Source organism: Mixophyes fleayi, chromosome 4 (assembly GCF_038048845.1).
Source record: "Mixophyes fleayi isolate aMixFle1 chromosome 4, aMixFle1.hap1, whole genome shotgun sequence".
Classification (NCBI taxonomy): Eukaryota; Metazoa; Chordata; class Amphibia; order Anura; family Limnodynastidae; genus Mixophyes; species Mixophyes fleayi.
The window spans coordinates 61,155,914-61,183,205 of NC_134405.1; the positions used below are offsets into that span (position 1 = coordinate 61,155,914).

The following is a 27,292-nucleotide window of genomic DNA, read 5'->3' on the forward strand; positions in this document are numbered from 1 at the left end:
CGCGAGATGCGGACAGGTGTCTGGTTGCTAGGGCCGCCCGGCTGAGCAGCGGGCCTGTGACAGGGGAGCCGGCTCCCGAGGCTGCGGGTACTCCCCCCACCCAAACTCCTCCCCGGGGAGAGAGAGAGCCGCCTGTCCTGCCGCGGTGACGTGTCCTTCACCTGGCGGAGGCGGCGGAGGGTGACAGGAGCGGGGCTGACGAGGAAGGTACATGTGGGAGCCGGGCAGAGGGGGTGTGATGTGACAGCTGCCGGGTGCATGAGTATGTAGCTGACCTGATCACTGTGTGTTGTTGTCTGCCAGTGTGTATGTGTGTATGTATATATATATATATATATATATATATATATATGTGTGTTTGTGTATACACACCCACCTACCTACCTGCATGGATGCATATGTGCTCCAGCTCCACCACATAGTCATATTTATTAATAGGGTATATGTTCTGTGTTGTACTCCAGCTATAGATCCTGCATATCTGATTATTCTGCCACTACAGAGCAGTCATACATGCAATGTATTGTGGCACTCCTGTCTACTGAATATTAGAAGTCCCAGAGGAGTTGTGTGATCATATAACAGACTGCAGCCCAGATGCTTTTTTATACAGGTCACAGACATATAGATAAATGGTGATGGTGATGTTTGTCACTGACTTCTAATTTCTGTAATAATGTACTGTAGGAGGTGCATTGTTCCTTATAATACACACGCATTCCCAATGATGACATCAGCACTCACTGTTTATACAGATATTATTTTCCTTTATATATTTATTAGAATCACTTGTGTATTACAGCATAATAAACATAATGATTTCACCTGTTTTGCAATGACGTCTTCTGTATGTATCGGCTGTCTCATTCATTTATGTCTGTTTATATGTAAGGCAGCCAGACCTCTTCTTTCTTTGTTATATATTATATATATATATTAGTATTTTACAGTATTGTAACTCAGTTGTCTATTTATATTTCCGGGCAATTAATAACGTAGGCACATGTCAATATGCACTCTGAAAGTTTGCAGAAGCAGCAGTGCTGTGCTGTAACCAGTAATGTCCTTTTGTGTTATTTATACAATCTATAGTTATATAGTTTTTCCTGTCACATTTGTAGATGACCTGGCTATCAGCTACTGGTTATTCTCATACTATAGTAATGTTACTCTGCAGCAGATGAATCCTATAGCATTAGAGGCGTTTATGTGTGTTTTCCAGAGCTGCATGTACTCAGTGATGTACCTCTTATCTGCGCAGGTAAAGAAACATGAGTAACGTTGCACTGGAAGAAATGCAGTAACAAAGGTGCAGTTATGGGTTGAATGTTGCCACTGTCCTGTCTGTGTGCTCATCGTGTTGTAAGTCTCCAAAATGGGAAGGTAAGTAATCAGCACTGTGGATGTGGAGTATAATTAGCAGATAGCAATACAAACAAGTACAGGTAGCAAAGAAATCAAATGCTGTTACATTAATATGAATGTTTACTCTTCCGTAGGTGTCACAAACACCCATTAATTGCTCCAACGGGTTTTCCAGCATGCTTGGAGCAATTTTCCCCAGACACACGCAGGAGTTACACACATCAGGCAGTCACACACATCTGTGGGTAGCATGGTGGCTCAGTGGTTAGCACTTCTGTCTCAAAGCACTGGGTTCATGAGTTTGATTCCCGACCTTGGCCTTATCTGTGTGGAGTTTGTATGTTCTCCCAGTGTTTGCGTGGGTTTCCTCTGGGTGCTCCGGTTTCCTCCCAGACTCCAAAAACATACTGGTAGGTTAATTGGCTGCTATTAAATTGCCCTTAGTCTATCTCGATCTGTGTGTGTGTATGTTAGGGGATTTAGATTGTAAGCTCCAATGAGGCAAGGACTGATGTGAATGAGTACTCTGTGCAGTGCTGCGGAATTAGTGGCGCTATATAAATAAATAGATGATGATGATGAGTAGAGAAATACCATTTACAATTTTTTTAAAGAAATATATATATATTATATATTGTAAGTTTTTCAGCCTTGTTGGAGTGCTTAAAAGCTATTGGCGACATCTATAGAAGAATTTACGTTCCTTTTAATGTGACTGTATTCTGTTAGCCCCAGCCATTGGAGCAACTGTAGCTATGTGAATACATTCATGTGGCATGTTCATTTTCTTTTCATATTACTTTGTATTATGTTTACATTCGGTGTTTAATTGCAATAGAAAAAATACAGTGGTAAAATCACCGTCTGGCGCCAACCTCTTATCCTTTTGGATTGAGCACAATGGACACCAGTACTTTACTCACTAGTATTTCAAGTGTATACCTGCATACATTTATATTTTAATGTATTCCTTGTATTTTGCTCTTTACATTTCTGTTTCAGTGTTCTGTGATGTTTAATTAAATTGTATATTTTTTTTCTCCTCACATGTCACATCACCTGTAGTGATGACACCATCCTATTACATCTTCCTCTCTTCCCCTAATCTTCTTTTCTTCTGTTTGTATATTGCTTATTCCCATTCCAACACTACAAATCCCTTGGTGTTTCATCTCCAGACTGAGCATATCCTGCCTCCTTCCGGCTTCCTGGCACTTTAGCATATCCCCTGGTGGGTGTCCGCGTGTGGTTAATACCACCCTACGGCAGCTGGTGATCATTGGCGCAGTGACTGCCATCCTGTTCTTGCTGATCTACTCTCTGCTCTTGGTCAGGACCAAGTACAGTCGTTCCCAGCGAGACCGGAAATATCACAGGTAAGAAGAAAGTGATGTAAAGGTGCCTTTAACAAAAAGGCCGAGGGCTTGTTCCCTGAGAGGAGAGCAACATTGTCTTCATTCTGAGAGCAAAGAAAAACTGGTTTATCCACCAAATTACCTCGGTGACTTCTCCTAACAGAACTGACTAGTAGGCATTTTTATTAAATGATGTTTTCTCTCATAGCAGTTTGTTTGTATGGGCCTCGTGTCACATCCAAGCACTGATCTCTTATTCTTATACCAGCACCTTTTTCTGTTCCGTAATTAATAAACGAGGATGTTGGCACACCCCTCCCCCAGGCAACACTATCATCCAGAACTTTTGGCAGAGAGATGTTTATGGAACTGTTCTCTTACAATTAAGGACATAAGTGTTTCAGCCTGTCTTAATGTCTTCCTAAAGGGCCCATATTTCATAATACAAGTCTATCATTTTGGGTGATTGCCTAACATTTAGCCGAGTCTGTCTATTTTCATTTACCTATATCATTTTAATTTTCACTGTGTACGTACAGGAGGCTTAGATTATGTACACTGTTAATTGTTTAGTTCTGGATACTTAGTGTTGACCCTATAGTAAATTTGAGTATTTGTAAGAAAAAAATGGCAAACCACTTGGCGGAGATCTCTTATTGGACATTTGCTATATGTACCAGTGTAGCTTGTCTACAGTATTCCTGTTCATGCAAAGTTTGCGGGCTCTCCCTCATTTTTACCTGTCTGGTGTTTAAAACTTTCTCTGGTATAGTGTTTTATTGATGGTTCGCTTTAGGGTGTGTAATAATGTTTTTAGGATGCTCACCAGTTCTGACAGACATGTTTACATCTCCCAATGAAAAAAATTTCCCTTCCAAAATACAAACATAGCTTTTAATTATATATGTATACCGGCAGTATTGTTTTATTTTTTATCTGAACACTTTCTGGAGCTACACAGTTATATTGCCCTGTATATTAGAGGTGGTGGGTTGTTATTTCAGTCCTGAAGTTTGGGGGTGCAGGAGAAGCTGCATGGTCTCTGTAAATCTCCAATGTCTGCTGTAGTTTTGTCTTTTCCATCCCTAAGGTTCCGCAGCCTCACATGTATCAGTCTATTCAGATGATGAATTTCTGTATGTTACATCTCGTTAGTACAAAATAAACTCCAGGCATCTGATAATAATTCTGTATTTATTAGGATAAGGCAGAGACTAAATGGATTATTGTAAGCTGGTATTCCATATACAGATTTATTTTCTGGCTTATGTTTTTTTTAACAAGTAAATATATAATTATAAATGTATTCAAGAACACACACTTGCTGTTGTTACCTAGCCGGCCAGTTGAGATAATAGAGGTGTATCCGGCACAGCAATGTAAAGCCGCCTTGGGATGGGCCCGAGGCGCTCTTTAGTGTGGCCTCATTGTGACCGCTATGGCTTCTCCTCAGGTACCTGGCTCGTGTTACTGATATGGAAGCCACGGATACCAACAACCCCAATCTTAACTATGGAGTGGTGGTGGACTGTGGAAGCAGCGGCTCACGGATCTTTGTGTATTGCTGGCCGCGGCATAACGGCAATCCACACGACCTGCTGGATATTAAACAAATGAGAGACCAGAACAGGAAGACTGTGGTCATGAAGATCAAACCAGGTAATAGCGGTGGTTGTGTGTTTGTGCATCAAGCCAAACCAGCTCTTACTGCATATGTATATGTGAGTATACTACTTGCTGAATGCCAGTAACAACGTACATCTGACATACCATAGGCTTCATCTACATGTTCCACCTCGGCACTGCTGGTTACATTGCCGTTATGGCATGTAATGTATGATATGGGTTACTCTGTGCTGAATAACCCCTCTATATATTTTATTGAAAACTTTATCTAGAAAAATAAAGTCAAAATCCTATATAAAGAGAGGACGTATTTCCCTTTAAGAACCATGCATATCGCATTGCTTTGTGTTTTTTCCTTCTATTAGGAAGCCCTTGGGTTTATACTTATTGCAATTGGCCGGGGTACTCAATAGCATATACCTGGTGGAAATGGTTGTCACATGATTCAGTGTGAGCCTCATGATTGGCTTACTTCTTACTCTGGGTTGACCTCTTGGCCTAGCTTCACCCCGCTGCTGCTGAGCCCATTAGACTCATTGTCAGCAATATTGTGATGGTCAGTAATACCAACCGCTCTTAGGATAGGATAGATGGAGCTTTTCCAGGCTCTAGAAACCAGTGTGTTGAGTATATGTTCATTGAAGGGTGTATACCAGCGGTTCCCAAAAGTGTGCTCCGTGGCTCCCAGGGGTGCCGTGGCCAGGAAGAGAAAACAAATAAAAAAAAAAACTTGCTACTCACTGAATGTCGAGCGTGACGTCATCACGCCTGACATTCAGTGACAAGTGGCAGGAGAGAGTGATGCTGGGTCCCAGGCGCCGCTGGATTGGTAAGTTGTTGTTTTTTTTTGGGGGGGGGGGGCGTCTCTTCCTGGCCCCTGGGATGCAGAGGGGGCACAGAGTGAGGAGGGTGCAGAGGGGGCACAGAGAGAGGGGGCACAGAGTGAGGGGGGGGGTGCAGATGGGGCACAGAGTGAGGGGGGGGCGCAGAGGGGGCACAGAGTGAGGGGATGCAGAGGGGGCACAGAGTGAGGGGATGCAGAGGGGGCACAGAGTGTGTGCAGATGATGGAGGGCACAGTGTGAGTTAGCTGTACATTCTTTGACAGAAATCTAATTGAAAAAAATATATAAAAAATATTCTTTTCCCTTGGATTTATGTGTATTATTTTTGCATACAACTAAATAAGTATTTCTATCCTGACCTAAATACTTATAACGTTTTTTTGACCCAACTACTTATATATACTTACTGCTCGATAAGTATTTTGGAGGGGTGCCTTGAAAAAATTATGCCGAGAACTGCAAAAGTTTGGGAACCACTGGTGTATACAGTGATCCCAAGAAATATTAATATTGGATAATATTTGTTAGGCACAATAATTGCAAGTTAAACCATGCCTGTAATGAAAGAATTCCTTCAGAAACAAAGAAGCTATTGCTATTTAGAAATAACAGTTATTAAACAGAATCCTTTTCTCTATCGGCTGGATGAACGAGATGCTGAATATTGCATCTAGCGTTATACACAAGCCCACATGAGGAGTGCACAGTCTGAGAGAGCAGAGTGTATGAGCAACTTGTAGGCGCATTCAGTGTTTTTCATGTGGACCTATCAGCCTGAAAGCATAAATCATGTTTTGATCCTGTAAATTAAAGTCAGATTTCAGCATCTGGCTCACAAATGGCCAAAAAATATAGTTTTTGTTGTTTTTATTAATGGAGCCAAGTGCATTGATGCTAAAGGGAGCCGTGCATCAAATGTTCATTGATCAGTTATGTTACACATGGTGCTCACACATGTCTGGAGCTCTTCTTATTGCCTGAAGACTCCCAGTGTGAGAAGTGAAATAACGCAGCAGTCAGCACATACTGTAAGCACTTCTCCTATCATCAGGCAAATCGTAGTGACAGGACTGGGCGGAGAGGTTCCAGTTATGACAGGTCAGTGACAGGCGGTGGGCAGGGCTCAGCAAAATAATAAAGGAACAGCTATGTATAGTAGTAATACACTACCAACTATAACCCACTCATTGAGGTGATTTTTCAGCAGCCAACTAACCTACAAGTATGTTTTTGGAGTGTGGGAGAAACCGAAGCACCCTGAGGAAACACACGTAAACACGGGGAGAACATACAAACTCCATACGGATAAGGCCATGGTCATATGCTTTATAGAGTTTCCTTTCCCAATGAAATATCTGTCCTTAATGTACCCAGCCAGCGAATGGAGTAATGAGTGAGGCCCCTTGTTCCTTGTCTTCATTGGATGGGCAGCATGGTGGCTTAGTGGTTAGCACTTCTGCCTCACAGCGCTGGGGTCATGAGTTCAATTCCAGACCATGTCCTTATCTGTGTGGAGTTTGTATGTTCTCCACATGTTTCCGTGGGTTTCCACCGGGTGCTCCGGTTTCCTCCCACACTCCAAAAACATACTGGTAGGTTAATTGGCTGCTATCAAATTGACCCTACTCTGTCTGTCTGTCTGTCTGTCTGTCTGTCTGTCTGTTAGGGAATTTAGACTGTAAGCCCCAATGGGGCAGGGACTGATGTGAATGAGTTCTCTGTACAGCACTGCGGAATCAATGACGCTATATAAATAAATGGTGATGATGATGGGCACTGATGTATACATAACACTCTTCTGCTCCACCTTGCTACGACTGGGACCTGTGTGCAATTGTTTTGGGACTACAAAATAGGCAGTTCCCAATACAGTATATTGCCTATCTGACCATCGGGAGACCCGAAAGCAGATTGTGATCCCCGACCCACAGATGGCACACCTCTGCTTTAGGTGATGATCAGGGAGGCAGGAGGGCAGTGAGTGGTATGTGTGTCTGTACACCACTGGGATCAGTGGCTTGGTACCTATAAATAAATGCAGTACTATTGTAGGGGAACAACATAGCGTGAGGAGAGGAACAAAAAATAATCTGGATAGTAAACCTCTGTAAGCGGACTATACCTTCTCCTTGATTAAGTTTCATGTATTCTGTCTGGAGCTTATATTGTGCCATCCAGCTGTAGAAAGTGTCATCTGGTATCCAGTATATACTGTAGAAAATTATATTTATTGCTTAATAGTTAATGCACCTTGTAGACATATTTGTAAAATTCTGTTTATAATCCCTGGTAGCACCTGTGCAGACAGAATTCTGCCTCAAAACTGAGCTGTCTTTCCATGTACAACTTCTCACATCTTCTCAATTAGCCCTGATCACACTACAGGTATAGACTATGTACCTCTAACAGCTGATATGTATTATACAATAAAATCCCGTTGTTTTTAGATGGGGCCCTAAAAGTCACATTCCATTTTACCACAATTTAAAAATGGTACCATAGGCTGGAGTCGTGATACGCTATTGTAAATGTCTTTTGCTGGTGCTCTTTGCTAAAGCTGGATTGATTTGCTGCTTCTTGTTTTTTTCCCATAAATGGACCTAAAAAGAGAAGTAATCCTACTTTATTTTTGCATATAGCAGAATACATAGACCGAATAGGGCGCTAGGTAAGTAGCATTAACCCAACACAGTGCTCAGGCTTTTTACCTGCAGTAATGACATGTTCATGCCAGCCAGTGCCCATACATGAGAATAACAACACTGCCCATCCATAATTATATCGGCCCTGTGCTAGCAGCTAGAGCTTTATGCTGTGCTCCCTGTTTATAATAATGGCCTTTAGCACCAGGTGTATTCTCTGCATCAATTTACATTAACACGTCTTACTGTTTATCTGTTATGACCTCTCTTTTATTAGACCACCCGTGCAGTAATGCCAGTTTGAGCCGTTGTTTTACCCTGGTGGTATAATGAGGGCACACTGTGCCAATAACCATGCCCATTCACCATTCCTGCACTGAAAAGGTACCAACGTTTAAGCATTTTCTACGTACCAGAAGTGGCCAGAGAGGCCTGTGTTTATGTAATACCCTTCCACCCCATGAGAAGCCTGCTTTCACCCTGTCAGTGGCATAGTCTGTGCTACACAGCTGCCCGGTGGTTGCCATAGCTAGCTAATGCTGATGTGCTGCCCATCTAATGATGGCTGCGTCATGTCCTCCCTTCTGTACCTAGATCTATAATGAAAATAAAATAGTTGTATAAATAACTAAAGCTGAAGGGCTGTGACCTGGCCCACCCATAACTGCCTGCCCGACTTGTGTCTTGGTTGCCTATGGGCTTATCCTAACATAACGTTAGAAGAACAAAGCTTTGTTTCTTATTCATCATTAAATATGAGGTTAATTTGGCTTATTTGCCAGGGCGGCGTTCTCAACACCTCACTATGGCAGCCATGCACTCCAGCACACAGACTCCTAGTCAGAGCACGGCTGTCAGTAACAATCCCAGGTTCCAGTATAGTGGGGAGATCCTGGCACCCTATCGCTGTACGTAGTGTTGTCAGCTTCAATGGGCAAACCTAGACTTCAATATACAGCACCGAAAATCCTGTAACACCACAATGACAACCTCATCAGGGACTTTACTTGGTGTAGGGAACCCCAGGGAGCTGCCTATCAGCACTGACAGATGCAGTCTATCCTGATTCTAAAAATGGCTGGCTATAGGGACGACCTGAGAGGGTATTTTGGTTAAAAAGAAATATAAAAAAACCTCACATAATGTACACATATTTGGTATCCCTATGTGAACCTAACAAATATTCCTTGGGTTGAATTAACTACGTAAAAATAACTATGAGAAGTATCACGTGAAAGTGTATCTGTTTGCTAAATTTGCCAAAAATGTATTTACTTTCCAATGCCACCCAAAGAAAGCCTTATCTATCTTGGGTGGGGGGCAAAAAAAAAGAAATAGATAATTGACTAGGTCACACAAAGTAAATGTAAAATAAAGATTAATGGCATGTACCTCCTATACTTGCTTGTGTTAGTACATAGTGCAAAACCTACTGACATTCCAAAATCATCAATTCTAGAATAGGCTGATGGTTTCAACACCAGAAAGAAACACAAAGCTGTCACCACTTGGTGTAATCGTTTGGATATTTTCTACCAAAATTTATTAGCAGTATGTGACTTCCTGATATTCTTGATCAGTAATGTTCTGTTTTCCATGATAATTTAGCCAAGGGTGATGCTGATATTTAAAGCTACATACCCACTGGTATTAAGATTCTGCATTTAACATGTGTTTCTAATACACATTAAGGATATATAAAGGAATGTGAAAATAGAAATCATTGTACCACCTGAGACTGTCTAGATCTTCATTTTTATTTGCATTTACTTAGCACTGCAGTGCTTATTTTAAGTTCTTTTTGCTCCATTTCAGTGCATCAGCACAGTTGCACGCTTACATTCATCACAATGTGAACACGCAATCAATGTGGTGCAGCCAAGAAGCATTTACTTATGCGTTTGGCTTGAACAAGATTACTCCTTGTTTTTGTCAGATTGATGTTTTATAAAACAGATTGATCACACTTGTAAAAGTATATCACATGTATGTATAAACGCAGTGCGGTTTTATATGCATTAAGCACAGTGCAAACACCAGGGTGTGTGTTTTGGAGTTCACCTGGTCCCCAAACTAAAAAAAATACCGCATAATTCCAATCAGTCAATGCTGTGTTAATCCTTAGTGGTTTTATGTTCATGTTTGCAACAAATAGGGGTCCATTCAGTTAGCTGTGAGGTTCTATAGTAGCCTTGTGGCGCTGTGTTCATACACACAAAACCGGCAGTTAAAGTAATGAGAACCTCGCTCAGAGTTTGCTCACTGCCCTATAAGGTGCGAGCAGAAAATGTGGCCATTATTCAAAACATTACACGGAATGACAAGACGTGATGCTACTGCGGCACCCTGCGGCTAGTTGAATAGGCCCCATAGATGCAGAAAGCAGAGAGAAGCCTATCCGAGCTGTTTTATTGCATGGTCAAGAAAGAGAGGAGTCTGCGTTGCTGGGTCCTGTCCCACTCCTCAGGTGCTGACATTAGTAATGCACTAGACAAAAAAGAAATCACCATTTACATTTCTTGACAGCATTACAAAGTGTCAATGTAGTATGTATTGCATATAGGCACATATAGGGCCTGATTCATTAAGGATCTTAACTTGAGAATCTTCTTATTTCAGTCTCCTGGACAAAACCATGTAACAATGCAAGGGGTGCAAATTAGTTTTCTGTTTTGCACATAAGTTAAATACTGACTGTTTTTTCATCTAGCACACAAATACTTGATAGCTTATTTGTACACTGAAATTTAAACTTGATATTTGTGTGCTGCATGAAAAAACAGTCAGTATGTAACTTATGTGCAAAACAGAAAACTAATTTGCACCCCTTGCATTGTAACATGGTTTTGTCCAGGAGACTGAAATAAGAAGATTCTCAAGTTAAGATCCTTAATGAATCACGCCCAAGGTGTTACACAAATGTGGAATACATGAACACATACTGTACATGCATAAAAATAAAAATCATCCTCTTCCAATGTTGATAACCAACAGCATTTCTTCGGACCGTCAATGATACTTCACTGCAATGTTTATTTTCCACGTTGGATCATTTCATACATCTCCGGAGAGACGTTTTCGTTTGAATACATTTATTGTGCGCCTATTTTTATCTCCTTATAAACACTGGTGCAGTGTAACCCTACGCTGATGAAAACAAGATTAATCAGATTCTTTATTTAAGTTTTTGGGAATTGGTGTATTTAGTTTATGAGCTCCCCCTCATGCATCCTCTCTGGAGCAGAGATGTGGTGACCTCTATTACATGTCATCTTAGCCATGCTATATTATGTCCGTCTACTGTTTCTAGTATTATTATCATATCATATCATAACCCAATGTTACTGTTGTGCTCAGCTAATCGTGTTCTTATGTTTCTCTCAGTCTGCCCAATGTAGTAAGATTACATGCATGTGTATTATATTTTTACTGCGTGTTGTATTACATCTCCTGGGGTTAGACCATTGCATGACATACACTGCAAACGTGGGAAAGCACCATCTACCCAACCCCCCAAAAGTAACTTCCTGGACTGTAGCGTTCCTTTATCGCCTATCCACACTATTTATGTGTTCTCTCATCCTCAGAGTTTATATTTTTGTACAAAATATATGAACGTGGAATATTATGCATTGTGATGAAAATATTTTTACTAACATTATCCTTGTATCCCCCCTTCTCAAAGTATTACACATCTCTGAAGTTCATCGTTATCTACTAAATCTTCAACTCTTATGAACTTTCCATATGGTAAATTCTCTGTAAGCGCTTTGTGGGGGCAGCTAGAAGCTTTAAGTCTGCAATTCTTACCAGTATGTTTTGTATATAATCTGATATCAGTCTCCCTGCTTGATGGGCCCCTTCCGTATCTAGATTATATATAGTAGTATGGGTTTTTTTCAAATGTAAATTTGATGCCTGTGACCCTCGCCCCTGCAAGGCTATGGTGTTCCAGGGTCAACAGCCGGAGTTTGAGAATGCCAAAAATAAATTCTGCAATGACCTTTCCATTCCCCAGATCAGCGTGGGCCTACATGGATGTTCTATGACTATGTAGGATAAGGACCCCTCATTAAATGTAGAGCTGGGAGGTGTTACTTTGTGTATACACCTGACATTTGTTCATGTCATGAAATCTACTACAAATTTCATCCCAGGGTCAAGTAATAGAAACTGTTAAAGGAACTCATTTCCACTTGTACGTTTATTTTGAGTGCTTTGAGAATCTGAGTTATGGGGAATAAGATTGTATGTTAAAAATGTCTAGTGGGGTTAAAAGGGAACTGTCCTTTAGAAATCTAGGACTTTTAGGGTGGCGATCCTAACAGGTACACATTTACCTGTATCAGCAGCTGTACATTATTGTTGGTTTCGTAAGGCTGCAATACTCGAGTACGTCACAAGGTGGCGATAGTGTCTGGACTTCTGTATAATTCTCATTCACGGATTTTGTGATATTTGTTTGGTTGAAGTCTCCTGTTTATATGGTGTCTGTATTTTGCTTGTTTTTGTGCTTTAAAAATATGTATATTTTTATATTAAATATAAAATATGCGACTAAGCAGTAGTAGTATCCAATACAGATGCGCAACAGAGTATCTTTATATCAGCTTGGCTATCAATCATCATCATCATCTATATTGCGCCACTAATTCCGCCGCACTGTACAGAGAACTCGCTCACATCAGTCCCTGCCCCATTGGAGCTTACAGTCTAAATCCCCTAACATACACACACAGAGGGAGAGACTAGGGTCAATTTGACAGCAGCCAATTAACCTACCAGTATGTTTTTGGAGTGTGGGAGGAAACCCACGCAAACACGGGGAGAACATACATACTCCACACAGATAAGGCCATGGTCGGGAATCAAACTCATGACCCCACTGCTGTGAGGCAGAAGTGCTAACCACTGAGCCACCATACTGCCCCTCTGATATAAAGCGACACTAGTTTATTGTTGGAGGATGATATTTAGTCTACTGAACATAAACTTGTCTCAGTCACTACAGTCTAGTTACACATTGGAAAGTGTGAGTGGGTGTGATAAATGTATGCAATGACCATAGCTAGTAATCGGCTCTCACTCAGGCACATTCCAGGTACATGCATCACTAGCACACAGGAATCCCAAACCTTCACATCACTGATAGGGGACCCTGGAGGCCCCATTACCTGGACCTCTCCTAATGGCTCTTCATTCATGTTTAATGTCCTCCACTCTAGCAAATCCTATTATTGGAATGCTGCTGAGAAAGATGAAATACGCCATTCCCAATGCACAATATTATTTATATATCTGCATGATTCAGTAGATGATAAAGGGAAGGAGATGTTGAATATAGACTTAATAGCAGTGGTCACAGTGGGAATTTAGAAGTGGCGGTATGAAAAATGTAATGGGAATGTAAGGGAGTGGAATTCAATAGTTTACAGTGAAGGCATTAGGAGAAGTGCTTACGATAATAGACACTATAATAGCAATAAATATATATTTAATATAATATTTTTCACCTGGGAAAGATTTATAGTTGGGGTAGGGCATGTCCTAGATCATCTTTCAATATCAATGTAAAAACAAAGCTATGAAGTGTTTGTGTACTAGATGAAAAAACAGCCAGTATCTAACTTATGTGCAAAATAATAAACTAATTTGCACCCCTTGTATTGTAACATGGTTTGTCCCTGAGAACATTTACTCCTTATTTTGCCCTGCTGCTTTCCTTAATGACTCAGGCCGGTAGTGTTCTGATTAGTTCTAATGAACTACTTCATGCTTTCATGTCAGGGTAATTCCCACATACAACTTTGATGTAAATTGCAGTCAGTATGTGTTCCATGATTGGTAACACCGCACAACGTACATCTTGTCTGTACATGCAGGAACAACCATACAAAGGTGAGTATTGCTGGGCAGGATGTCAGCTAGTCACTCACCTGGAAGCCCAAATTCTGCCTGGACCACTATGGTGCTGACCTAATGAAGAGCAGGCTGTGGCTAAGGACATTATAGATGGGGCGGATAAGTAGCTGTTCTACAGTTAGACAGAGCAGTAGAGGGGTGAATAGGGAGGTCAGTCCTTATCTGACACACCCCAGTAAATGTGCCGGGCTGGCTGATGGTGTGACCGCTCAGGAGTTGCATTGGTGCATCAGGGTAAGTTCACTGGCAGCCAATGGAAATATAGGTGCAGGTGCGGTATAGACAGGTGTTGGTGGTAGGAGAGTCAATTATTGTCATTCTCCCGGGTGCTTGTGCTCAGCATATGATTGTTGGAGGCGCTAGGGAGGTGAAATCAGTACCAGTGACAAAGTAAGAGGGTAACATTTCCAGAGAATTAGACTGTAAGCTTAAATCATGAACCTCCAATGTAGTATTGTCTAAAATACTATCTGCTACACCTGAAAGACCACAAGCTTATGGAGTTTAATACGTGTCTTCCCTTTAGCATGTAAGCTCTCATAAGCAGGGCCCTCTTTCCATTCCATCACCCTCTGTACCTCTAGCCCTGCTTCCCTCACCCGGTCGTCTTGTGCCCTACTTCACGTTGGAGATTACTCTCCCTCTTAAGCTGGGTACACACTACACGGTTTTCGTCCAATAATCGGCTCAATCAGCCGACATACGACCGCTCGTTCAAAAGTCGGGTCAGTGTGTGTTGTGACACGATGGTTGAACGTCTGCCCAAATGGACGATTGTCGCCTCATTTGGTTGGTTGTATCGTTAAAAATTTTCGTTCCAATCTCGTTTCCGCTGTCTAGTGTGTATAAACTTCTGACCGATCCACAACTGTGAGTGCGAAATTACAGTCATTGCTCACAACAACATGGCTGTAAAAAGTCGCTAAAGGGACGTCCGCTCTTCCCTTTATCGTCCTAAACAAGTGTGTATGCAGTCCATGGACCGAGCGATCGGACCATCGGTCGCATGTAAAATCGATCGGCCTAAAAAGTTGGTGGAAAATTCTGTAGTGTGTAACCAGCTTTACTCGCTGTCCTGTAACTAAACTTGATCTGCTTTACCAGGTTATCTGTGTGTAATCTGTGAATTAGTAGATGTCTGGTCTTTGTATAATGATGTAATCTATTATGGATTGTTGCTGTGTTTTGTATACTACTGTTAATTTCATGTACAGCACTGCAGACCTTTTATGGCATAAATAATCAGATAATTATACCGTATATACTCGTGTATAAGCCGAGTTTTTCATGCTGAAAAAGGGCACTCGGCTTATACACGGGTGAACTTACCTGGTGTCCGGTCCCTCAGCGCCTCCCTCTCCCTCTCCCTCTCCCTCTCCCTCTCCCTCTCCCTCTCCATAATAAACAAACAATACAGCCACCATGTTCATACATTTATATCCCTACCCCTTTATTTAGGTTAGGTTGTACCCAATGCCAATTATTTTATAATCATTTATGAATGTTCCTTGTCACCTACTGTTATTTATGGTTTCGCTAAAAATGATTTCATAGATTGAACCTATCATTTTTATTTAGGTTTTTAAATTAGCGCTCTGTTCCACCCTAGGCTTATACTCGAGTCAATAAGTTTTCCCAGTTTTATGTAGTAAAATTAGGTGCCTCGGCTTATATTCGGGTCGACTTATACTTGAGGTATATACGGTAAGTGGATAAGAAGTTAGTGAAGGATGGGGGTTTGGGCTGATTTTTCTCTCTATAGTAGCGGCAGATTGTACCCCAATGTGAGACTAGAAACTGGGGGCGGTGAATTGAAAGCAGTGTGCGAGATATTCTAGAGAGGGACCAGGGCTTAGACAAGGGAAATGGGGGAACAATTACACATATCAGTACAAATAGCAAATGTATGGTAAGACATGCTAGGAGTTCCCCACACAAAATAGGTCATCTAGACTTGATGGTGTAGGAGAGAATTATGATATATTAGATATAACTGAGATTGGGCAGTGACTGTGTAAGGATGTAGCATGTTTACAAAGGATAAGAAACAGGAAGAGATTGTGTATATGTAAAACCCTGTATAAGACCTTCCCAGTGGGAGGTTGCATGTGGCAGTGATCACAATCCAGGGTATTATGGGTAACTATGCTGGTGTACTTTTCTCCATGTTATAAGCCACCTAGTATAAATGATTCTACTGAAATTCAATTCTTACTACAAATTGAAAGGACAAGAAAGAAAAATGTGAATTTTAACTATCCCGATAGAAATAAATAATAATCTGATTTTGGCAGACAAAGCTGATTTGTATTTATTTTAAATAATGCAGTTGTGGGGGGTTGTTGCTGGATTTGGTACTATGTAATAGAAGAAATATTATGTTTAATGTATAGGTGATGGGGCTGTAACTGATTAGTGATCACAATAAGGTTTACACGTGACTTAGGTTACAATGTAAGGAAGCTACAGGTGCTATGACATTTAGGGCAATGTTTAAGCAGCTGAGAGACACATTGAGTCTTGTAGACTGGGGAAATCTACACTTAAATACGTGTTCTGGGGCCAAGGGGGAAAACTAAAAATGTATTTTGCTGCGAGTACATAGGGAATGGCTACCACATTACCTGGAATAAAAAGGTCACAGTAGTAAATAAGTATTAGACGTGATAAGGGAAAAAGAGAACATTTATGTGGCTAAAGCTAGAAGGGACTGAAAAGTAATCATGGATATACAAGGAATGTAGCAAAATGTGGAAAAAGTAACTCAGGACAGCAAATCCTATGCTGATGGGGAAACCATCTTTCTTCCATTCACCAGTGATGGAGAGTGCATCCGGGAACAGAGGGAGGTGGCAGTGTGTGGGTGGGGGGAAGAGGGCACCGGGGGAACATGGTTATGTCTAAAACTGCTCCTTGGATGGAGTAAAACATTTGCAAGTTTGTATAAAAAAAAAACAACAAGCTACACTTTGTCTTTCCATATGTGTGTTTGAGTGCATAGCTAACAGACCTAAGTTTGCTATAGGTGTAAGAAATAAGCTGTCATTAAAATTACTGCGAGGCCCCCAGCCTATAAGGGAGATGGTACCTGAGCCAAGGTGCTCGAATATGTTCCCAGCACATGTGTAAGTGACTTATAGTCTTACATTGGCCAAACACCATTATCATCTTTCACGTGCATTCATGTTCAGAGAGATCTTACAATTATCACTTTAATCCAATATCTATATATATATATATATATATATATATATATATATATATATATATATATATATATATATATATATATATATATATAGCTAGTTCTCTGTCATTTCTAAGCTGCCCTGATATGTGAGAGCTACAGAACCATATACGGAGTGTCGCCCCCTGCAGGTATAGGTCTGCCTAGCAACATGTGAGACCGCAGCTGTGAGGTTCTAGACCCAGTAGATCTGATACCCCCCTTACATCCAAGCATATTGTTCATAAATGCAGTAGTGTTTATACAAACCAATGGCTATCAATCTTTTCACACCATCTCATTAACAGCAAATTTCATCCTAATCTAAATATGTGTTATTGGGTGGAATTAGCTGAGTTAGAGAAGCATTTGAAATGTTTCTTACCTGCGCTCTGAGCATGGGGGTGTCCCACCATACATAGCACGCTCTGAGCATGGGGGTGTCCCACCATACATAGCACGCTCTGAGCATGGGGGTGTCCCACCATACATAGCACGCTCTGAGCATGGGGGTGTCCCACCATACATAGCACGCTCTGAGCATGGGGGTGTCCCGCCATACATAGCACGCTCTGAGCATGGGGGTGTCCCGTCATACATAGCATGCTCTGAGCATGGGGGTGTCCCACCATACATAGCACGCTCTGAGCATGGGGGTGTCCCACCATACATAGCACGCTCTGAGCATGGGGGTGTCCCACCATACATAGCACGCTCTGAGAATAGGGGTGTCCCACCATACATAGCACGCTCTGAGAATAGGGGTGTCCCACCATACATAGCACGCTCTGAGCATGGGGGTGTCCCACCATACATAGCACGCTCTGAGAATAGGGGTGTCCCGCCATACATAGCACGCTCTGAGCATGGGGGTGTCCCACCATACATAGCACGCTCTGAGCATGGGGGTGTCCCACCATACATAGCACGCTCTGAGCATGGGGGTGTCCCACCATACATAGCACGCTCTGAGAATAGGGGTGTCCCACCATACATAGCACGCTCTGAGCATGGGGGTGTCCCACCATACATAGCACGCTCTGAGCATGGGGGTGTCCCACCATACATAGCATCTCACATTTTATTTTGTTGCCTAATTCTGCACAAAACCACATTTTGAAGTAACCTTTAAGCTGTCTGCGGTGGTGACTTCATGTTGTGCAGTGATTTCAGCATGTATCTGTCGCCTACACAAAGTGAGGAGAGATACTCGTGGCTCATTCTTCACTATTACTATTTCCTAGTGAATTGCTTCATTCTCCAGAATATTGGCTGCCTCCGCTGTGAGTAGGCGCAGGTACAGTGTAATAGTAACATGAAGGTAGAACTAAGTATCATGACTGACAAGGTCATAGTGGTTAGTGGTATCCTGAATTCTGTATGTGTACATGTCTATTTGTGTATGTTTATGGTACAGTTTCTTGTGTGTATATAAATGTTTAGTTGTGTTTGTATATTTGTGTTTTCCTTGTGGATTAAAGCTGTCCCTGATGTGATCTATTTACAAGGCAGCACATGTCTGGGAGCAGAGCTCCTCTGACACAACCAGATGTATATTACATGAGCGGTCACTAGCCACACACATCTTTTCCGCCCACTCCTACATTTCCAGGGCACATTGGTCATTGGACATAGCTGGAATAACTTCAGGAACCACACTTCCCAGACAGACTTGTTTCACCTGCCAACTGTCTACTTCTAGGTATTTCGGAGCTCGCCATCACGCCAGAGAAAGCCAGTGACTACATATCTCCGTTGCTGAACTTTGCTGCTAGCCATATTCCCCGGGATAAGCACAAAGAGACCCCTCTGTATATCCTGTGTACGGCAGGGCTGCGGATCCTGACTGAGAGGTGAGGGCGTCCATCTTTATGTTAACACCACAGAGAAAAGGCCGTATCGACAGTACAGTCCTGACATCACCACGGAAACCACACACAATAATAATTACTAAGAGAATCATTTGTTTTTTTGGGTGAGGGAAGGGGATGTTTGTACTCTCATTTTAGCAGTGCGTGACCTCTGAGCTTTTGTGGTTTTGGGTTGCGCCCATTAAACTCTTTAGCCTTTTGGATGTTTGGATTATTAACATTTTTTGGGGTAAAACTGCTTTTGATCCAATTCCTCCTCCGTGCGACCACAACGTAAATGTACTTAGTGCACTTCTTTGTTTCAGCCAGCAGGAGGCCATACTTGAAGATCTACGAACAGATATCCCAGTACACTACGACTTTCTCTTCTCTGACTCCCACGCAGAGGTCATCTCAGGGAAGCAGGAAGGTACGTGAGGCAGTGCAGACTACTCTCAACAGAGGCCTGCTTTATACCAGTACCGCCATGTCATTATCAAGACAATCCCCCCCTTTCATAAAGCCAGTGCATGCAGTAACTTGTATAGAACATGCATCTTTCTAAGTGACGTATACCGCTGGTACTGTATATGATGCTTTCACCTTATATCTCATCACATACACATTGATTTGTTGGAATAAAATGACTGTCTTGTTGCTTCTGTAGGAGTGTACGCTTGGATTGGCATCAACTTTGTCCTTGGTCGCTTTGATCATCTAGAGGATGGTAAGTTTCTCACACATCACTGACTACAGCTAGAGACGTTTCTGTGGCTGTACGTTTATCTCTTACCCTTGGTCCCCACAGAAGATGAGGCAGTGGTGGAGGTAAATGTACCTGGTAGTGACAACAAGGACGCCATCTTACGCAAGCGTACCGCCGGCATCCTGGACATGGGCGGGGTCTCCACTCAGATCGCATACGAAGTACCTAAAAGTGTAAGCTTTGCCTCCTCCCAGCAGGTCATTATCAGTAATATTTTACTCCTTTTTATTTGCTCTTTTATTTTGCTTTCGGTTTTGTGTCATAAACAGCTACAGCAAAAGTTAAATATAAACACAGTGGAAGGTTTATTTATACCATTACCTCAACACAATTACTTTGTTTTGTTGTGTCCGGGACCCTTGACAGTGATGTAATTTTGTGTTCAACCAATAAACTCGCTAGGAACTAGTGACGTTGTGGCTTGTAATGAGGAATATTGGTTCAGCTCACAAAATGGCTGACTAATGTAATTTATACGCGCAGTAGTAGATTAGGACACGGTCAATAAACCTCCCATTGTGTTATGTAGAGTCTTCATTTAATATTATTTCTGGGAATATGGCTGGTTCTTTTTCTCATTTTCGCTGTCCTGCTGCCAGATTGCTGGTTATGTGCTATTCTTATTTATGTCTTTATGTCTGCAATGTTTCCATACGTTTGTCTAGACCACCTGTGTTGTGTTGTTTTCCGCATGAGCTACTTCTCCCAAATTACCCCGAATGCTTTTTTTTTTTTTTTTTGTCTTGCCTCTTAGTATAGAATGTTCGGCTTTATCATCGTTTGCCTATGAGCAGACCTTGTGATGAAGGGTAAAGTGGTAGGGTCAGGTGCCACAAGAAGGCGGATAGGCTGCACATGCAGAAAGAGGAATGGAATACAGTGGTTTATTTTCAGAACACTTAATATAGACCATGGTCTATATTAAACAGGGTACTATCCTTTTGTATATGTAAAGAGAGATGTATACAGAAGCGGTATGCAGCCATCTCTTGAATGCTGTGTTTTTTTATGTGGCTGGACTGGGTTAACTCGACAACACTGGCCAAGTCATTGATGCTGATACAGAAATGGGTGCCAGTATACACGGGTTTTTAAGACAATGTATAATAGATCAATAATGGCAAAAAGTCATACCTGCTGATCCATCTTGCTAATTCTTATACACCTGCCTACACTGACATCCGGTTCTGCATAGACAGCTGTAGTTCCACTGCTGTACCCAGTGCTGTCTCCATTCTCCTTCACCTGTGTAGGAATAACATCTAGAACACAGCCAGCGGAGTCTCTGGATGATGGTAAACTGCCCTTACTGACAGCCATATTACCAGGACATTACATGTTGCTCCAATGTAAGCTCGGGACAGATATATCACATTGCTCTCACGGCATGCATAACCACATTAATGTGACATGGCTCCTTATTGGCCATACAATGTCACCTGACCAGTTTGTTGCTGCTGATGCCCAAACTGGAGGCTGCAGGTCAGTAAAGTGATGACACAGCCATTATTCATGAGAGGACTGGTGCTGTAGGGGCAGGAGGATCCCCACTCTGCGTGCTAATTACAGAAGTAAAGATACCCCCCTGCCCTTCTTAATTGCAGCACCGTTAAAGTGATTGGTTGTGGAGACGCAAGTTGGGGACACATCTATGCAGTAATCATGCAGATCACACAATCACCGACCGTTTGTTCAGACATTGTATCGTATCAATACACATCACAACTGTAGAATTGGGTTTCTAACCTTCTTAAAAATCATGATCAATGATGGAACGATGTCGGACAAATATGGAAGTGTGTATGCACCACGACCAGCAGTGTAGGCAGATCTCTATAGTGTACAGAGTCACCATCTTTTCAGATGATGGTTCTGCACAGATCTGAAGGTGAATCCTGTAGGTGTGCACGTATGATTCGGCTGCTTATCGGGACTTTCAATCATTGGTGAGATAGTTACAGAAATTGCATCTGAAGTAAGATTACATAGGTGTGTACCCAGCTTCAGGTCAGCGGGGATACTGCATTAATAACGGCTGTAGCTTTTGCAATAAGATGCAAGACTATTGGGCAAAATGTTACCACCGAAAATAGATAAATCAATGTCTCACACAGCAGCCTCTTAGTCAGTTGGATTAGGATTTTGGTTGTGCAAAATGACCAATCAAATCGCATAGTGTGTCACCAGGAGGAACAACAACTAGCGGTCTGTAGGTTCCCTAATTATGCTCCATGTGTTACCCTGCAGCTCTACAGACTAATGCAGGGAACCCGCTGTAGGATTCAATTACACAGCCTGAAGTATTTAAAGCTGGCAAATAATCAGGGGAAATTAAAGGCAATTTTAGAAAACCAAGGCTCTTTTGTGCTGAATACATGGAATCCGATCCTACACACTGTCATTATGTCCTCTCCCGTTACTGACCATATATTATCTGTGGACGGGGCTTGCACTAAACCTGTGCTTAATAAGGACTGGACACTGCTGTATTTCAGCTGAACATTCCCTTGTGTTTAGCCACAAAACATAATATAAAAGATTTCCAAACAGGAGATGAATCTCTGTCTGCCAAGGTTCATAAAGAAAGAGACATTTTTATGTTTCAGGAGCAGAGAGGATTCATGTAATGATCTTTAAGTAAAAGGCTCCTGTCTTACCCCGTCTTCACAATACACAGCTGATCTTGTCAGAAGCCAGTGATTTACATGTGATTCTCTCCTCTATACATCATAGCTTAATCTAGTGCAGTGGTTAAACATACTGAATACTAATACAATGTGTTTTATGCTGTAAATAATATAAATATGTCCGCTCTCATTTGTCCATGATAGATGTATCCTTGCCTCTGCTAAATATTATTGCTATGTAATATGTAAATAGCTGAAAGTCCTTTTGATTTATGACTCAATCACGTTGGTATTTTTCCATATCATTTTTTTTATTTTTTTATTATTCCGTTATGTATGTAAATGCAATGAAAGGGATGAATAAAGTAAAACAACGGATGACAAATGCAAATAAAAGTAAAGGGATCTGATACAAATCTTAGGATGTAGACTCATGACTCATTCCATCCTGCACTTTCAATAGCTTTTTCCAAAGAATGTTCCTATAGTCTACACTGAGATCATAAGAAGAGTGGAATACATTTTTAGTATCGATTATCTCTGTCTCTCTATAGATTACTGTACAGTGCAGTCCTGATATATAGATATAGATATATATAGATAGATAGATAGATATAATCTTTTATTGATCTGCGTGCCTTTTTTCTTTCTATTCGCTCTTGTTTTCTCTTTATTTTTTTTAAATGGACTCCGCTTCCCAGAGCACAGGACTATGCAAGTTCAGGAGCAGCTCACTCTTGTCTGTGGTCCCATGATGCTCCAGGACTTACATCCTGGACCTTGAGTGTAAAGTGCAGCAAATAGATAGCTCACCTGATTGGGGAAAGATTCTCAGCCCTGGAGCATCATGGGAGTGCAGGCGTCAGCTGGGGTGAGGGAGTTTCATTCCAAAAATAAAAAGCAAATGTGCATGAAGTTCTTCATTAAGCTCTGCATGTTTTTCAAATTATCTCTGTGAGTGTGATTTAATGCCTGTTCTAGAAGATGTTTATACGCGCTAAATGCTTGACATGTCTCCGTGTGCACTGCACGTGCTGGGTGCGCCCGCTGCCATTTGACAACCGTCCCACCTTTCCATCCGTCTGCAGGAAGAGATGGCTAAGAACCTGCTGGCAGAGTTCAACCTTGGCTGCGACGCCCACGAGACCCAGCACGTGTACAGAGTGTACGTGGCCACCTTCCTGGGCTTTGGAGGCAACGCTGCTCGACAGAGATATGAGGGCTACATCTTCTCCAGCACAATGGAAAAGAACAGGTCAGGGCCACAACCCCACGAACTTATCTGTATTGTTGTGTAGGTTTATTTATCATTTTACTGACCGTGGTTACTGGTCTCAGGCTTCTAGGAAAGAAGGTGGGCCTGTCTTCAGATGTGCCATACTTGGACCCGTGCCTTCCTTTTGATATCCCGGATACAATTCAGCAGGAGGGACAGACTATGTTCGTGCGTGGCACAGGCGACTTCCATCTCTGCCGTCGGATCATCCAGCCTCTCATGAACTTGTCCAATGAGACACAGACTACCTTAAACGGCATTTACCAACCACCGCTGCCCTACCACAACAGTGAGTTCTACGGCTTCTCAGAGTTCTACTATTGCACGGAGGACGTGCTGCGCATGGGGGGTGACTACAGATCGCCCCGCTTCCTTCGTGCTGCACAGGTAAGAGAAGGATGTCTGAAGTTGTAGACAGTTGTTAGGGCACTTTTAAAAGTACAATCATACTTTCCAAAATAGTATTTGCCATATGTCCTATTAGTACATCAGTACACCATTTCTAGCAACGTCTTCTTCTCAAGATGGTCAAGTCTGAGCGAGTAAATCGAATCAAAAAAGTGCTGGGACTCTTCCTACAGGGACAGGGTCTTGGGCACAGATCTCCGGCAGAATCACTAATGAGGGTCATTATTGGATGTGAAAAATATGTCCAAAAATGGACCTCTCCTTTCATTTTCTGTCATTATAACAACTCTTCCTTGTACCCACAGGATTACTGTGCCACCAAATGGTCAGTTCTGAAGGAGAGGTTTGACCGTGGTCTGTATGCATCACATGCTGACATGCACAGGCTACAGTGAGTATCAGATACCATAACAGCAGTTCTCATCGTTGTTTCCTGTCCGTTCATTGATTTGTATTACTCTGAAGAGTTTCTAGATCTAGTGCTTCCTATAGACAAATACCGCTCCTCTTTCCTGACTACAGGTACCAGTGCTTCAAGTCTGCCTGGATGTATGAGGTTTTCCACACAGGCTTCTCCTTCCCTGCTAATTACAGCGGCCTAAAGACTGTCCTGCAGGTGTATGATAAGGAGGTGCAGTGGACGCTGGGAGCCATCTTGTACCGCACGCGGTTCTTACCACTGAGGTAAGACGTAAACGTGTGCTTGTAACTTGCATTCTATAATTACATGGCCTGTCATTAATAATAATATTGTGGATGTGACTGGGGACTGTTAACAACTTTTATAAACATGTTTATCATTTCAACAAACAATTTTTGGATAGTTATTTTTTCCGTTTAGAGCATTATCTCTGGGAATTATACCAGCTGCCTACAGCCGCTTATTGTGAAATAAGAGCATTGCAGTAAAATGTTTGTATATGAATAATACATATGAGAAATCAAATCCATTAGTCAGACTAAGGATATAGTTGTTGTTGAAACACATTCACGGGTCGTTGTTTGGCTCATGCAGATTAGAGCTCTGCATCAACTGACACTAATGTGAAATCCTTTCTCTCGTTGTATTCTTATCACCACAGAGACATCCAGCAGGACCACTTCCGTGGTAGCCATCCGCACTGGCGCGGGGCATCGTTTGTATACAACCACTACTTGTTCTTGGTCTGTTTCCTGGTGGTCCTGCTCTCTATCATGTTATATCTGCTCAGACTACGGCGCATCCATCGCCGCATGCAGCGGAACACATCATCTTCTGCACTGTGGGTAGAGCAAGGGATACAGCCGTCTGGGCTCCCCAATCCCTTGTGAGGAAACGCCAGCAATATTTTGCACATCTTCCCTACCATTGCTGGATTGAGAGGTTGGACCTGTCTGTCACTCTAATGGGACCTGTGTAAACTGTCCAGTGGCTGCAGGCCAGAGAGGAATCCTGATGAAGCCTGGCATGGCGGGGTTAACCTGGCTCCTGGAACTGCGGTTGTGGATTTGTCGGGTGGCAACAGATAAAAGCCATGTTTTATGCCTCAGGGTCCCCCATCCTGTCTCTAATAAGGGGGTGCGATGTGTGGCTTGTATGGAAGACACAGCACATGGGTTCTCACTTGAGGCCACACACACTCCTCTGTAATAATGCCAGTCCTGCACTTCTGCTGGCATCAAAAGACACTCTGTTATAAGGTGTAAATAAGAGAATTGTTGTGTTATGATGATTCCAGTACTGTCATTGGCAGATCTTGTCCTAGAATAGAGAGCTAAGAAGCATGGAACCTTCCGTACTAAGCTGTTGAATTGTTAAACCATCGCCACCACGTAGAAGGCAGTCATTCTGTGCGCTGAACTAATGCTCTCGAGAAGTCAGTCTATTAATTCACTAGGAGCTAGGTGCAAGTGCCTCCTGCCTCATTGATGTCACTAGTTCCTAGCAAAGCGATAGGCTAATTATTGGCACAGCCCACAAAATGGCTGCCTCCACTGTGTGAATGTGACTGGAAGTACACTTTAATTTTTCACTTCAGACCTGTCCCTGTCCTTGCTATCCTTTCCCGAGTTTTTTGCATCTTTCTCGTGCTGCTCTGTGACAATGACTCATGTTCTTTTGTTCACAGGAACAGGTTCTGTGATCTTTCTGCTCTCTGGCACACTAAAGAGTTAAAATGCATGGGTGACGTGGGGTTCTAATTGTACGAATGCAAACATTTTCTGAAGACACCTGCACCCTAGGGTAACAGTACGTCTAAGACAGATGGAGTCTGTCACTCCCTGAGAGAAAACCAGAATAACACATGTCAGGGGCTGACATATTAGGTGGCTTAGAGGGAAATCGCCTGTAATTGAGGGCAGCTGATTAAACATATAAGCATAGGTCTTGTGTATACTGTACACTAGTTCTCTGCATATTTGCATGTAAACGTGTCTCTTTGGAGCTGATGTAGATTACAAATTCCATTGAAGAGTTAAGTGATGGGTGCACCGTTGATTTGGTTTGGTGACTGGACAGTCCCAGGAACCTGTGACAGTGGTAAAGAAGGGGGTCTGCATTAGAGTACTCTGTGAGTATTTTACCCTGAGAGTTAGGGGGGGTCCTTATTAGTCAACAGAAATGGGGTTCACTCCTGTGACACCTTCCTTCACCCCCCCCCCCCTCATCATTTTTTTCTATATATGGTGCTGGGTTGTAAAAATAGGGGGGTGGGATTCCCCTTTAAAGGAGTTAATTGTTATGGAGGGTAAGCTGGTAGCTAGTACTGAGTATGTACGTGATGTCTCAGAACAGTACATGTCCTGTAAACAGCCTCATATTTTCTTTTAATAACCATGCTTGGGACAAAATCCATTTGGTGAGTGTTGACGTCAGCCCGAATCCATCTGGAAAGACGAATTCCATCTGAGAAAATGTGTAACGCCAGCTCTGTTATCCTCTGCCCAGTTCTTACTGCTTTTCCTTACTTCCCATTCTCTCTCTGCTACTGAAACAGCCCGCAGCCCCATTCTACTCTCCCTGTCCTCTGCCTGTTCTCCTCTCAAGTTTCTACCTGTCTTCTGCTCCCAGATGTTCCTCTCCCCAGAGCCACTTGAAGTTCACATGCGTGTGGGGTGTTTTGGGTTTTTTTCTTTTTGTTTTCATTTTTTTTTTTTAATGTCTTCCCCTTTGTTAATTTATAATTTTTTTTTAAAGTAAATACCACCTTAATACTTGGAACTGTGTCTTGTTCTGTGGCTGTAGACCTTGAAGAGAAACATTCCTGTTTTCAGCTGGATCTGTAATGCATTTATTAAATCAAGATGTCTGCTGTCTTCAAGACTGTTCTTGCCAGCCGCCCCATGCAGAAAACACATGTATTCCCTGTCCATCCCCTGTAACGGATCACAACATGGTGCCGGA

General features: G+C 42.3%; 2 protein-coding genes across 5 annotated transcripts in view; both read left to right on the forward strand.

The window, feature by feature from the left end:
• ENTPD4 (ectonucleoside triphosphate diphosphohydrolase 4) lies at positions 1 to 27,202 on the forward strand. 3 transcript variants are annotated; one of them, XM_075207211.1, is made up of 13 exons: positions 1 to 207; positions 1,262 to 1,383; positions 2,544 to 2,741; positions 4,174 to 4,379; positions 18,683 to 18,833; positions 19,157 to 19,260; positions 19,498 to 19,557; positions 19,639 to 19,769; positions 23,312 to 23,478; positions 23,562 to 23,886; positions 24,213 to 24,298; positions 24,430 to 24,591; positions 24,990 to 27,202. In XM_075207211.1, exons 2-13 carry the CDS (start codon positions 1,376 to 1,378, stop codon positions 25,216 to 25,218), a joined length of 1,827 nt encoding a protein of 608 aa, XP_075063312.1. In that variant the 5' UTR covers positions 1 to 207; positions 1,262 to 1,375; the 3' UTR covers positions 25,219 to 27,202. The 3 variants fall into 3 exon arrangements, with proteins under 3 accessions (XP_075063312.1, XP_075063311.1, XP_075063310.1); XM_075207210.1 differs by having other exon boundaries at positions 2 to 262; positions 19,639 to 19,793; XM_075207209.1 differs by having other exon boundaries at positions 2 to 207; positions 19,639 to 19,793.
• LOXL2 (lysyl oxidase like 2) overlaps positions 4,292 to 27,292 on the forward strand; it is a 107,240-nt gene continuing 84,239 nt past the window's right edge. Inside the window, exon 1 of one of the 2 annotated variants that reach the window (XM_075207206.1) lies at positions 4,292 to 4,379. The gene's annotated coding sequence lies outside the window, so the exon portion shown is untranslated. Of the gene's footprint in view, positions 4,380 to 19,750; positions 19,770 to 27,292 lie in introns of those variants that run through there. The other variant, XM_075207207.1, reaches the window with a different exon arrangement.